General features: G+C 40.8%; 1 protein-coding gene across 1 annotated transcript; it reads right to left on the reverse strand.

The window, feature by feature from the left end:
• Positions 1 to 9,431: 9,431 nt before the first annotated feature.
• Positions 9,432 to 12,098, reverse strand: CCDC89 (coiled-coil domain containing 89). Its single transcript, XM_008704387.2, has one exon. It carries the CDS (start codon positions 10,756 to 10,758, stop codon positions 9,646 to 9,648), a length of 1,113 nt encoding a protein of 370 aa, XP_008702609.1. The 5' UTR covers positions 10,759 to 12,098; the 3' UTR covers positions 9,432 to 9,645.
• Positions 12,099 to 13,786: the final 1,688 nt, after the last annotated feature.

Raw genomic sequence — 13,786 nt, forward strand, 5'->3', positions numbered from 1 at the left:
TGCATTTTTGCATGGATTATGTGCAATTCCCAGTGTGCTAGCTATATTTCCATTCCTTTGTCCTCCTCTCAAGAAAGCACTTCTGAATGCAAATGAATGAAAGTTACACTACTGTGGACTAATCTGGAATCAGATTTCTTTTATTTAAAAATGACCAAAATTTGTAATCAACTAAGATAGTAAGAAAGTGCTGGGATGTCGCCCAACTAATCAAGCCCCACAGTTGCTGCCACTGAAGTTGGGAATGACTGTTTTTGGGGGAAGGGACAGCAGTGTAGAAGTTTCAGGTTAGAGATTTGGAAAGGCAAAAACAGGGCTCTTCATGTGCTGATAGGAAAAACTCCACTTCTTATCTCTCACCCCAGGTATCCCAGAGCTGGAACTTGGCTGAGCTGCCCTAGTTTCCCATTGCCAATTCCAAATTATTTCTCTTCTTCCTTCCTTCAGAAACCTCAACGCTTTTTAATTTTTTTTAATATTGAAAATTTGCAATCATACACAAAAGTAAAGAACATACTAAATCCCTGTATACTCCTCATTCAGATTTAAGTAGTATCAAGATTTTGCCACACTTGTTTAATCTCCCTTCCTTTTTTTGCTCAAATATTTTAAGGTAAAAATTCTAGACATCATGTCATTTTATCCTTACATGTGTCACTATGCATTTTTAACTATAAGGTCATTTTTTCCTATGACCACAATGCCATGATTGCAACCAGTAACATTATTATGGATTTCTTGGTATCATTTGAACCCAGTCAATATTCAGTTGTTCCACAAATCTTTATCTACAGATGGCTTGATTGAATCAGGATCCAAACAATTCTATATATTTCATTTGCTTGGTATGTCTCTTAAATCTCTTTTCATCTAGAGCGGCATCTGCTCCACCCCTTTTCCCCAGTACCATTTGATTGAACAAACCAGGTTAGTTGTTTTTTTGAATGTCCCATATTCTAGATGTGTATGTTTGGTTTCGTGTTGGTGCCATTTTACTTCTCCCATTAGTGGAGAAATTAGTTTCAGGCCTAGTTCGCTTCAGGTTCAATATTTATGGCCAGAATTCTTCCTAGAAGGCGTCTCTTTTCATGATGCATCCTATGACACATGAATGTTTAGCTTTCCTGTTTTTAGTGATAGTAAGAATGATGGATGTTTTCATATGCTGACACTCTAATCCCTCCTCCATTGTAAAATTCTACCTTAACCTTTCTCCTAATAGTTTTGTCTAATGATGATCAGTGCCTGAAGAAATTATTTCACTAGGGGTTACAAAATAATGCCTTTTAAATTCTTTTATTCCTTTAATTATCTGCAATTCTCTGAAAAACAACTTTATCTCATCACATATGGGCCATCTTGTCACCCTAAAATATAGGGAACAAAGTAAGATAAATGATCAATTAATTCCTTTTAATAGCCACTTTTCAGTTAGTGACCAATGAGCTTTGCATTTGTTGTTGTTTTCATTATTGCTATTGTGTGTCTTTTTTGGTATATCATAATGAAGTCACAGATTTTAAAATATTCAGTTTGTTTCACTCAATTGCAGTTATTTTTGTACTGATATTACTCATCTTTAGCCATTGGGAACCTCTCCAACTTGGCTCTCATGTCTTGTGAAGAGAACTGTGTTAGTATTTGACACAGTTTGCTTTCTGATACAACTAACCGTATTAGGTTCATTGTGTACATTTCTGACTCCAGATATGGAATTAGCCCTTTCTCCAAAGAGAGAAAGTTCGTTTTAATGGAAAATAGTTTTTGGAGGCCACAAACTGGGCCCGAGAGATGCTCATACCAGACTGTCACTGAATTTAGGCCTTTCATTTGACAGAGCTGGGACATATCTATTTCTTTTTTTAAAGAAAAACTATCCATAGATTTAGACTGATATTTTCGATTCAAATTTAACATCAAATGGGTTACTTTACTTTTTAATATCTTAATGTATACACTGAAAATTTTATCTCTAGCAACATGAACATAATTAGTTTTGCTTTAGCCTTTTTCTCTCTTATTCTCTCTCATACACATATCATATATATATCTCATATATATGATATAGTTTTAAAATGTAGTTTTAAGATAATGCCAATATTACATCTAACCATAAAACTAATAAATAAAATTTACTAAGATTTCATTGTGATTCTGTTTCTCCTCAGAATATTGTCCACTAAGGATATTCATTTAAAAAGCTGTTTTCTAGGGCACCTGGGTGGCTCAGTCAGTGAAGCATCTGCCTTCGGCTCAGGTCATGATCCCAGGGTCCTGGGATCGAGACCCACAGCAGGCTCCCTGCTCAGTGGGGAGTTTGCTTCTCCCTTTCCCTTTTCCTCTGTGCTCTCTCTCTCTCACACACACACACAATAAATAAAAATCTTAAAAGAAAAAGCTGTTTTCTAGATTTGGATCATTCTTTTCTCTCTATGGTTACACCAACGTGAAATTTTTGCCATCTTCTGGTCATAGCTCTAACTCACTGAAAGTTTTAGCTCTCTGGTTTCCTCTTCATCCAGTACAAGGTCCCCCAGTAAATGACAGGATTTGAATCCAGACAGTCTGATGCCAGGGCACTCCTTCACGCACTGCACTAATACCTTGGTAGTTTGCTGATCACAGACCTAGGTTTTCAAAGACTTAGTGGCAGGATTTGAGTGGGGATGGGGAGGGGGGAGGACTGAGCCTGATTATGAAGGCTCGGACTTCTGACAGGGATGGAGGTAAACACGGAAGTGAGTATAATGGGATTAATCCGGCCACAGGGTCTGTGGTAAGAGTCTACTGTGACTGCTTATTCTGCAGCCCTGGATTGTGTGGCTACTGGGAAAGGCCGTTTCTTATCAGGAGGAGGAGGTGCTCTGAAGGCTCTTCTTTTGGGCAATTCTTACACATTTAACAAGCTTTAGCTTAACTGCCACTTCTAGAAAACGCTGTCCCTAACCTCTTCTACATTATGTTGGCAAACTCTGCTATGCATTCCCTTGTCATCCTATCCTTCAGCATTTTCCTCACCCACTAGGAGACAAAATCAGGGAGGATAAGGGTAAGTACCTGGCCAATTAAAGACTCTCAATAAATATTTGTTAAATTAATGAGGTACATTAGATGAATAACTTGTTAAAATGGAAAGGTCAGAATGGCTTAGCCTACCCCACCTCTACCATCTTCTGTTTGTCTGTTAGGGCAAAACCAACACCAGCCTAAAAACTTAAATATATGAGAAAACAGGATTTCTAAGATATAAAATTCATGTCTCACAAAGACATATGAAAATCCATTCAAATCTTCAAATTCAAGAGAGAAATAGTGATCTTTAGGAGGCGTTCAGGGTAGAAAAAGAAATTGTCATTAGCCGTATGTTGTTGAACATTTGTGAAAGCAGCAGCTTTCAGCCGGATGGCCTGACCTAAATCTGTCAGACCATATTTGGCTCCATATAAAATATGTCTTGTCTACTTAATTCTTGGAGAAAGAAAAATCTGCAGGCTTTTTGAGTCATCTACACAGAAATAGAGCTTACTAGGAAGTTAAACAGTTACATGGAAGATTCTTTGTTTTTAATTGTATTGTCTTTTTGAATAGGTAATACTTTCAGATGGCTCAAAAGTCAAATGATATAAAAATGGTATACACTGAGTTTCCTTCCCAGTCCTATCCCTCACCCCTCCATACCACTAATAACCACTTATATTGGTATTTATTATTTTCAATATTTATTTAAGCAGATGGGAGTAAATATGTTTGCATTCTTATTCCCCTCTTCCCCTTATACAGAAGATAGTAAACTACAGGTATTATTCTGTACCCCCGTTTGCTTTTTCCCCTACATTTATCCTGGAGATATTTTCATATCCGTACATAAAGAGCTTCATTTTTCTTTTCTTTCTTTTTTTTAACAATATATTTGCAATGTATTCCAAAGCATGAAGGGCCCACAGTTTATTTAACCAGTGCCTTACTAATGACATTTAAGCTGTTTCCAGTCTTTTGCTATTACAAACAATGCTGTGATGAACAATCTCAAACATGAAAGGGAAGGTTATTTTAGACTAGTACAAGTAAGAGTGGATTCGAGCATTCAATAGACACAGTCTGGCAAATAACTAAGACGAATACCTTTGTAGAACCGAGGAGTGAGGTGGTTGAGGCAGAGGGCACTATAGTCAGTTGAATGTGTAATGAATGACCAGGGAGGTCTCTCCGAGGGAAAAGTTTTCTTGGATTAGTTTTTTTCCAAGTGAGATAAACAGAAGGTTTAGAGAAAACAGCATCAGGTAGGGAGATTCATCTGGACAGCCTTAAGCCCTTCACTTTAATCAGATGTTTTTAATCTTTGGAAAATAACATCCAGCTTGCCCTTCAGGAGACGGGCAAAGGATTAGAAAAGCCCATTCTTGGCCACCTCCTCAAAATTCCAACATTTTTTAGGAGACCAAGATAAAAAAGACTCCCTGCCTGATAAGGATCTGTCAGTCTCAGTAGATGTGGAACAGCGGGCATTGTTGATGGCTATCCACCATCCATCCCCCTCTATCCACAGGTATCTGGGTCAACAAGGCCTGGATAGAGCAGCAAGCACCCAGACAGATACTCCTTCAAACACTGTTCTTTAAATAACTATTTAACTTGGGGTGCCTGGGTGGTTCAGTCAGTTGAACATCCAACCTTTTTTTTTTTTTTTTAAAGATTTTATTTATTTATTTGACAGACAGCCAGTGAGAGAGGGAACACAAGCAGGGGGAGTAGGAGAGGAAGAAGCAGGCTCCCAGCAGAGGAGTCCGATGTGGGGCTCTATCCCAGAACTCCGGGATCACTCCCTGAGCCGAAGGCAGATGCTTAACGACTGAGCCACCCAGGCGCCCCTGAGGATCCAACTCTTGATCTCAGGGTCATGAGTTCAAGCCCCACGTTGGGCTCCATGCTGTGTGGAGCCTGCTTAATAAGTAAATAAATAAATAACTGTTTAACTTTACTATAGTGGAGTTGGGAAGACATAGATTTTCTATTAATACCTTACTAGAAACAAATTAACCTGAATGAATTTTCACTAACTGAAGCAGAGTCAGTATTTGTGAAAACATCAGCTCAGTCAGTTCACTTTTTCGGTAGCTCTCCTTCCTTTTCTAGCTCTCTTTCATGATGTTTTTGTTTGTTTTTTTGAACTAGACAAGTTCCTTAGAGGCACACTGAAGGGATTATAAAAACATAACACAAAAGATCACACTATCTACACATCACTATTCACACATTATTTGTTTTTAGAATCTCTGTTCTGCTGACTTTCATTTTAGGGTTACTACTTGTTGATGTTGCAAAAAAAAAATCACTAGGGTTAAAGGTCTGCCTTAGAAAGCAGTTTTGTTGTTTTTCAAATTTCCCCTCGAGGGCAGTAGTTTGGAGATGGCCACTTTATAGTTTTTAATTTGTTCTAGTGATAAGCATCATTTTATAGGTCTGCATACAACGTAACTGAGCTGCTCATCCCCGAATGTGGCTGTGGGTCACAGATTAAAACAAGATAAGCACTGAGACAGTGGAATGCAAAGTGCTGTGGAGCACGGAGGGAAAAAAAACAATGCTTTTTTTCTGTGGCTGGTTTGAAGGTAGTTCGTATAGCGGGAGAGAGGATGGATTTTTGAGCCAGAAAACAGGCCCAGCCACATGATTTGCAGTGCCCAGCACAAAAGGAAAACGTGGAACTCATTGTCACACAATTATTAAGAATCTTGGGGCACCTGGGTGACTCTGTCGGTTAGGCATCCAACTCTTGATTTTGGCTCAGATCATGATCTCAGGGTCATGAGACTGAGCCCCAGGTCGGACTCTCACTGGGCATAGAGTCTGCTTAAGACTGTCTCCCTCTCCCTCTGTCCCTCCCCCACCCCCACTCGCACTCTCCCTCTCTCTCTTAAAAAAAAAAAAATCTCAAGACAGTGACATCAGAGCATTAAACCAAATGTGGGGTCTCTATGCAGGTGACACACCTATGAAGCTGGCCCTGCCAGAGGAGCTTGGGTTCAAACCTTCCTCCTGCCCACCCCCCCACCAAAGCCCCCTGGCTTTGGGCAAGTCACTGCCCTGAGCCTCACTTTTTTCATCTGTAAAACAGGGATAAATAAACCTCTCTCGAAGAGCTGGTATGTGGCTGAAATGAAAAGCACTCAACACATGATAGGTTCACATTCCTCTTACTTTCTTATTCTGTATTGTGGGCTCTGATGTGAAATATTGGGGTTTGGGAATGAACGGTCAAAAAAGGATTCTTGAGATGTCTGGTGCAAAATAGGTGGTTTTATCAAAGCATGGGAACAGGACCGTGGGCGAAAAGCTGCACTGAAATGTTGAGAAGAGACTTGATTATATACTTGTAAATTGGGAGTGTGTTAGAGATAGCTTATGTCTCTAAGGAATTTGGAAGCAAGGCTTCCAGGACCTTGAGGGGCTAGCTGCTGTTAGGATAATGTCATTCACTACTGTCTAGTAAAACCTCAATCATGAGATCCTTCAGATGTTTATTAGTGGACCATATGTTTGGAGGATGATTGCTAACATGTATCTTGGAAGGGGGGGGTAGATACAGAGGTTTCCAAACGGATTTTTATATGTTAAAGAAGACTTACAGGATCCTGGAGGTTGGGCTAATGTCAAGCTAAGGTTAACTTTTGCCTCTAGCAAGGTATTGAGGCAGTTGGGTTCCTGGAAGAAAGTCACTCTGCCTGTCCCAAGTACTTGTCAATGGGCTGTAAGTTGTAAGGAAGTTTAGTTTTTCCTACATTTCTTTTACCTTTGTTCGCTACATCAGTCTCTTCCATCAATTCCGTAGGCATCTATCTTTGACCTTCTCTTCTCTTTACCCACTATCCTTTTAATCTTTCAAAGGGGTATTAGAGTGAACATTACAAAATAGTATCAAATCATTTATGACCCACAAAGTAGCAATTTCATATCGTACAACCTAATACAAAAGCCTTAGCATGACTGAACAGCACTGTCCTCAGACCCTGTCACCTGAGACCCTTCCTTTGTGCCCATGTTTTAGGGGACACATGCCCCATCCCATCTTACCCACCCCCGCACTCTTCCTAGACACACCCTTCCCCATCTAAAGAGGAATACCATGGGCTAAGTCCTCTACTAGACCACACTTCATACCAGGACGCCAGGATTCCCTGCCCAAACTGCCCTCAGCCTGGTTCTAAGACCCACCTTGCCTCTGCCCAGGAGCTGCCTCCTCCACAGAAGTTGGGCATAAAACCTGGGTGAACTACACCACCTCCCCACGGCCTGTGGGGCCCAGTGGGTGGAGCTTGGGCAGGCAGAAAGGGTTGGGAGCCCTGGTGGGAGAAAGGAAGGAAAGCTGGCACGCATGCACCCGGCCCCATGCAAGGCCGCCCAAACCTGGCTGGGAAAAGGAGCGCTGATCTGTGGCTGCGTTTGTACGCTTGCCCCTCTCCTCCCTTTTTACTCTCCATAATAAGGGGTCTGCCTAGCTTTTGAGGCTCCCTGTGTTCTGTCCATAACTTAATCTTCCCGTCTTATTTGTAGATATGCTTCTCCAAGCCTCCTCCCAACTACTTATTATGTCTCCAAATACCCTGTACGTTTTTTTAAAACTCCATGACTTTACACATGACGCTGTCTCAGATCTTTCTCCCTTTTCTACATGGATGAAATTCTAGTTATTTAAGAACCAGCTTACATATCAACTCCTGTGTTAGTCATCCCTGCCGATCAATCCTCTTTACTTTCCTGACCTTTACCCCAGGCAGTTAGCTGCTGTGCGTGTGTGTGTGTGTGTCTGTGTTTTACCTACTATGATCTCATAACACCCTCAGAAAAACACATCACATTGTATGTAATTGCTTTTTTTGCTCCTAGACTAGACTGTGTGGGAGCTCTGCCAGGGTAGAAAAGATGCTTCTTCACACTTATTCTTAGTGCCTAACCCCTGAGCTTGGCACTCAGTAGTCAAGGAATCTTTCAGTGGGGTGTTGTCATCAAAAATCCCAGCACCCCTAGTGATTAAATGGCTTTGGACAAATTGCTGAATCCCAGTTTCCTCTTCCTTGCTATATAAATAAACATAATTACCTTCTCAAGCGGCCCTATGGATTAAATAAATAAAACAAGCCATCCACAGTGCTTCAGCACAATAATAGTATGAGCTCAATAAGGGATAACCATAATAAAATTAGCTCCTATATTCTGATTCTTGAATGTGTAAGAGGAAGTACATCGTCCTTTCAAGCCAACAACATGGTTTCTTGGAATTTGTATGTAATACCACAGTCTTAATAGGACTGTGAGAAAATAGGTTTAAAAAACTGCCTGAGGTAAAGTAACACTCAAAAACTGTTTATTAAAAAGATACCAAGGAAAGTTAACACATCTAAATTATTAGCTAACTCTTGGGACCCTTGGCACTGAATGGGTAAGGAAAAGACTATATTACAATCTATTTTGAGAGATATTTATAATAATGCTTATATATTGACTATAAAACTAGGGAAATAGGGAAGCATAAAATATATTTTTTATAACTGCCTCTTTAAGAACTTTCTGTAAATAGATGTAATAACTATTATGTTTTTATATATCTACATATTTAGGTATTCCTACAAACATGCTGTAAGTATACATATGTATTTCATTTAGGTGTTTTCTTAAAAAAGGAAAAAGTTAAAAAAATAAATAAAAAAAGGAAAAGGTAATTGCAAGGAAATACTGTTAAAAGAAACAAAATCATCACTATGCATTGCTTTATGTATCATACCTGGTCTGCTCTGACTTGTTACCGTAAACTGGGGCCTTTTGTCTATTAGCTTAATATGCAATTTTAATGAAACTACAGATACTTGCATCCTTGCACCTATAAATCCTGTTTTTACTAAGGAGAATTTTGCAAGAAAATGGAATGTGATCTAAGCTTGCAGGAAAAATTAAAACTGGTTGATTTCACTTACTTGAATCTTACTGCTCCTATAGAATGACTGTAATACAGTTTGCCTACTCTGGTAAAGAACTCAATGATTTCAATCTTTGTTTTCCAAGCCAGTGCAAGTAAAATAAAATCAAAGGCTACTACTGCTATAAAGCAGGTGAAGCAAGCAATTGTTTGTCAGTTGCAAAATCAGACACTTTCTTCTGCAAGTTCTCTATGCTATTATTATGCTATTAACTGTTACAGTTTGTATCTTCAACTAAGGGAGACCACAGACCTACCTATCTACAAGGGGGAAATATGCAAAACTGTTTTCACAATAGTATATCTCCTTGCACTTTTAAGATTCACCTAAGCCCATAGGAGCTGCTATTTTAAAGTCTCAGGATATTTGAGGATATCTGGCGTTAAGAATGAAAAAGTTATGAGGAAGACGGAGATAATGATAGCAAACGTAGGAGGATTTCAAAGGCACAGAAAGGAATCTCGTAAATCACGTGTATTTTAGGTGGTAGGACTGAAAATTAGTGCTAGCCTTACAACAGTAACAACCGCAACATCACAGTAAAGCAGCTTTTCTTTGAGTTGCCTTTCATGCTTAAAAGTATAATAAATGGAAAACCAACTTTACTCTTGTCATAATGCTAAGGCACAAATATTTAAATTCTAAATTAGAGGAAAAAGGAAACAAAAGCTTCCTATGGGAAGAGATGGCGGAGTTTGGCGTTGAGTTCTCTCTCCTTGCTTAAAAGATCCAGGCTGTGCTTTTTGAAGGCTTCAGACTGCAGCCTGAGTTCATCATAGGCCTTCTGGATCCCATCCACCCTGCGCTGAAGTTCCCGCACTCTCAAGTTACTGTCCACGGCCACGGCCTCTTGTTCAAACCTCTCCAGTGCGTGCCTCCTGGCCACATCTGCTGTCTCCAGCTTCTCCTCAAGCTGGCGAATCTCCGCTTGCTTGCTCTGAAGCACCCTGCCCCTCTCCATGGACAGCTGCAACAGCTCGTCTTTCTCACGAGTGACTGTCTGCAGCCTGGCCTGCAGCTCTTGGTTCAGGCTGCCATGCGCCCGCTCGGCCTTGGCCATCTGCTCCATGGCCTGCCGGTGCTGCTGCTTAAGGCTCTGCAGCTGGCTGCGCAGCTGCTCCGTCTCCTGGGTGTGGGTGCAGGCCTGCTGGCTCTGCAGCTCCAGCAGCTCCTTCTCTCTGGCCTGAGCCTGGCAGGCCTCCTGAGCACACCTCTGTTTCAGAGTCTCCAGCTCCTTGGACAGGGCCTCGCTGCGGGCGGTGAGCTGCAACACTTTGGCCTCCTGGTCCTTCAGAGCCTGGCTGAAGAGGTTGCTGTTCTCCAGCCTCAGCTTCTCATTCTCCTCCCTGAGCTTCACGTTCTGGGTCTTGTGCTCGTCCTTGAAGCGGATCATCAACTCGTGGTTGGCTGCCAGGGTCATAAAGCGTTCCTCCAGCTTCTGGGCATGCTTGCTCTTGGCCTTCAGCTTCTCTGCCTCCAGCAGCCTCTTCTCCTCCAGCTCTGTGTTGAGCAGCTCCAGGATCTGGCAGCGCTCCAGGGCCTCGTCTGACCTCCGCTTCAGGATGCAGATGAGCTGGGACTGCTCTTGGATGCGGGAGCAAAGCATCGCCTTCTCGCTCTTCTCCTCCTCCGACAGTCCCCGGAGGTTTGCCAAGGCCTCCTTCAGACCATCCAGTTCCTTAAACTCCATCTCCTCTTCCTGCTTTTCTAGTTTTTTGTTTTGCTTATCTAAGGGCTCTTCAGAGGGTGGAGGGTCCATCCTGAGAGGCTTCTCTTCCTGAGGCATAGGCGCTGCTCTGCTCCACCATCGGCTAACTGCAGTCTTTCCCCCTCAGATTCAAAAGCCTCAGAGCGTTGCTAGGGACTCCCAGCACTCTCCAGCAGTTGCTTTTTCCAGTAAGGAGCGCCGTGATTGGTAGACAGGTCTTCAGAATGCTGTGAAGTAACAGGGAGATCTGGGGGAGTCCAGAACCAATCTGGTCGGGTTATGCTTGCCTTTCTAACAAATCATAGCTCTCAGCTCCCAGCTCCCAGCCCGGTGTTGGGTCTGTACTGTACCGAGAGGAGATGCCGACCCCACTGGGTTTCCAGCCAGCATCCGGGGAAGAAAACCGACTCTACCTAATTTCTGGGAGGAGTAAACAAATCAAGCTGCCAGTGACATATTCCTCCTCCCTCTCCCCACTTCAGTTGTCACGAGAATGAATTACTGTCAGTGGAAACAGGTTTGCGCCTTAAAAATTTGCAACCTGTAAGAACAAAATAGCAGCGCTACCGTGGGAGTCAGGATCCTAAGGACCTGTGAGCTGTACCTGTAGTGTTTAACACAGTTCAGTAAAAGAGGAAACCCCAATGAAATTTCTTTCATTTCCCTTATCATTGTCCTCGAATACCTCTTATTGGATATTCAGCATTCCCTGTTTTTACCCATTAGCAAAATAAGGTTACGGAAAGAAGCTTAATGAGCAATACAGATGTGATAAACATTACAGCCGAAAAAAGATCCCAATGAGGCTTACCATCATATACCAAAGTCAATTCCGGGTGAATTAAACAGTTGAATGTCACAAGTAAAATAAAATCGAAGTATTAAAAATGGAAAATAGAAGAAAATAAAGGTAAGTATAAAAACTCTGGGTCAGAAAGGACTTTCTTAGCTTAAACATTGTGTAAAAGATGATTAAGGAAAAGGTTAATTTGACTTCGCTGAACATCTCAAGTTATTTATAATTTTTTAAGTTGTGAGCTCTGAGGTCTCTCCAGCCTCTTGTTCCTCAGGACCTGACATTTTACACCCTAGTCCAACCCAGCTATTGAAGTTCCCTAACCGACCAGCTCTCTGGCCTCATTTGTAGGTGTTCTCTCTGCCTGGAATGCCTTTTCCCACCTTGTCCCTTGTTGCTCCACTAGTTTACTCAGCATCAATACTCAGTTCAGAATCGTCTCCTCTGGAAAGCCTTTCCTGGCCCCTACATGAGAACTGAGCACTCAGCTCTCTTAGTGCTTCCTCTGTGGACTGCTCACACTTCTCATGGGAACTGTGAAAGCCTTACTGCTTTTACACTCATTGCTCACCTGCCTGCCTCCCCGTATTAAACCCTGAGATCATTAAGGGCAGGGACTGCGTCTGTGGCATCCTTGATACTTCACCAGTGCCAGGCAGTTGGGGGAGGCTTATAGATAAACGTGTGTTGAATGGATGTTGAAGGCAAATTTCAAACTGGGAAAAATATCCACCATAAAAATAACAAACGATAGATTTACACTTTTGAAGAAAGCCTGAACAAATCAATAAAGCATTAACATCTTAGAAGAGAAATGAACAATTAAGCTCACAGATGAGGTGATAAAAATGGCCAAATATTGAACCCTATCAGTGATCCAATAAATTTAAGTTAAAGTTAGATTTCATTTCATCTATCAATTTAGAAAAAAATTTTCCCCTATTTTAAGGCTACCCAGGACTGGCAAGGGTACAGTGAAATAGGTACTCTCTCATACTCTTGGTGAAAGTGAGTTGACAGTAGGTGTTGAGGACCTGAAACATTTTGAACTAATGATCGCCCTTCTGCGGAGAGTTTTGCTTAGGAAATAATCCAAAAGAAGAAGTTTTGCTCAAAGCTTTTCAAGGCAGTGCGGTTTCTAACAACTAAAATCCGGAAACCTAAATGTCCAAAAAAGAGAAAATGTTAAGAAATTATATTTTCTTAAAATATTATGCAGCCATTAAGCATTATCGTGTTTATAAGTAACTTAATGGGAGGGAAATTTTTATGCTAGAAAGAGAACTGAAAAAAAGATTAAAAAAATTAAAATTCAGAGTGATCTTAAATGCTGGGAAAATTGAAGCACAGAGTGAAGAATTGACTATTCCTGCAATCACTGTTTCTGATGTTCAGACTTACTATCTGGTCATGATGAGTAGGGAAAAGCCTGGGTGTCTTTATAGATGTTGGATGGATTTTTGAATGCTTCAAATTTCACTGGAAGCAAAACAGATCAGAAAGAAGTTTCAGATTTTCACTTTGGCCTCAAAGATCAGGGTCTCCTGTCTATAAAAGGAAAGCAATGTTGGAAGACTGGAGAAATTTTCTGAACTGAAATTTTAGTAACTACTGAAATTAGAGGATACTGAGATTTTATGAAAGTGGATTCCAAAGACTTCAAAAATGTGAGCTAAACTTACTTGTATTTTCCCCTCATTTTTCTTCTTTTCCTTAAATTTCAAGCTCCTATGCTGAAATGGAACTTGCAATGCTGAGACAAGTGACTAGAAAATTAGAACAGTCTTCTTTATTTAAATAAAAGCGTCCCACATATATTGAATGTATTATTTGCTGATGACCACATATGGTTGTCTGATGTAGTAAAGTGAATCCACAGAATATATTTCCCAAGAAAAGAAAAAGATGACAGGAAAAACACTGAAAGTGTTAACAGCAGTTGTTTCTTGAGGGATGAGCTTCAGAATGCTTTCCCCTCTCTCCACCTTTCTATGTCCCTTGTGCAAAATGGATGCTCAATGATATTTGTGGAATAAATAGATTTTCTACATCAAAAAATGTTACATGTACATGTTAAAATTATTTTAACTAACAAAGTCCATAGATTACTTGTCAAGTCTAAGAATCTCACAAGACCCTAATCTCACAAGACCCTAATCAATATTCATTCACTGATTTACACAACAGTTACTATGTGCAACAGAGTGCAAGATGCTAAGTAAACAAATAAATTAGATACCATCTGTCTTCGCAAAGAATTTGCAGTTTAGTAATAATCACTTTGGAATCCTCTCCGCATGGTTGTTCTCC

The sequence above is a fragment of the Ursus maritimus genome, unplaced genomic scaffold (genome assembly GCF_017311325.1).
Source record: "Ursus maritimus isolate PB19 unplaced genomic scaffold, ASM1731132v1 scaffold_16, whole genome shotgun sequence".
Taxonomy (NCBI): domain Eukaryota; kingdom Metazoa; phylum Chordata; class Mammalia; order Carnivora; family Ursidae; genus Ursus; species Ursus maritimus.

What these genes read in the sequence shown, in the direction of transcription:
- CCDC89 (XM_008704387.2), bottom strand. Translation starts at nt 10,758, where the DNA reads ATGCCTCAGGAAGAGAAGCCTCTCAGGATGGACCCTCCACCCTCTGAA.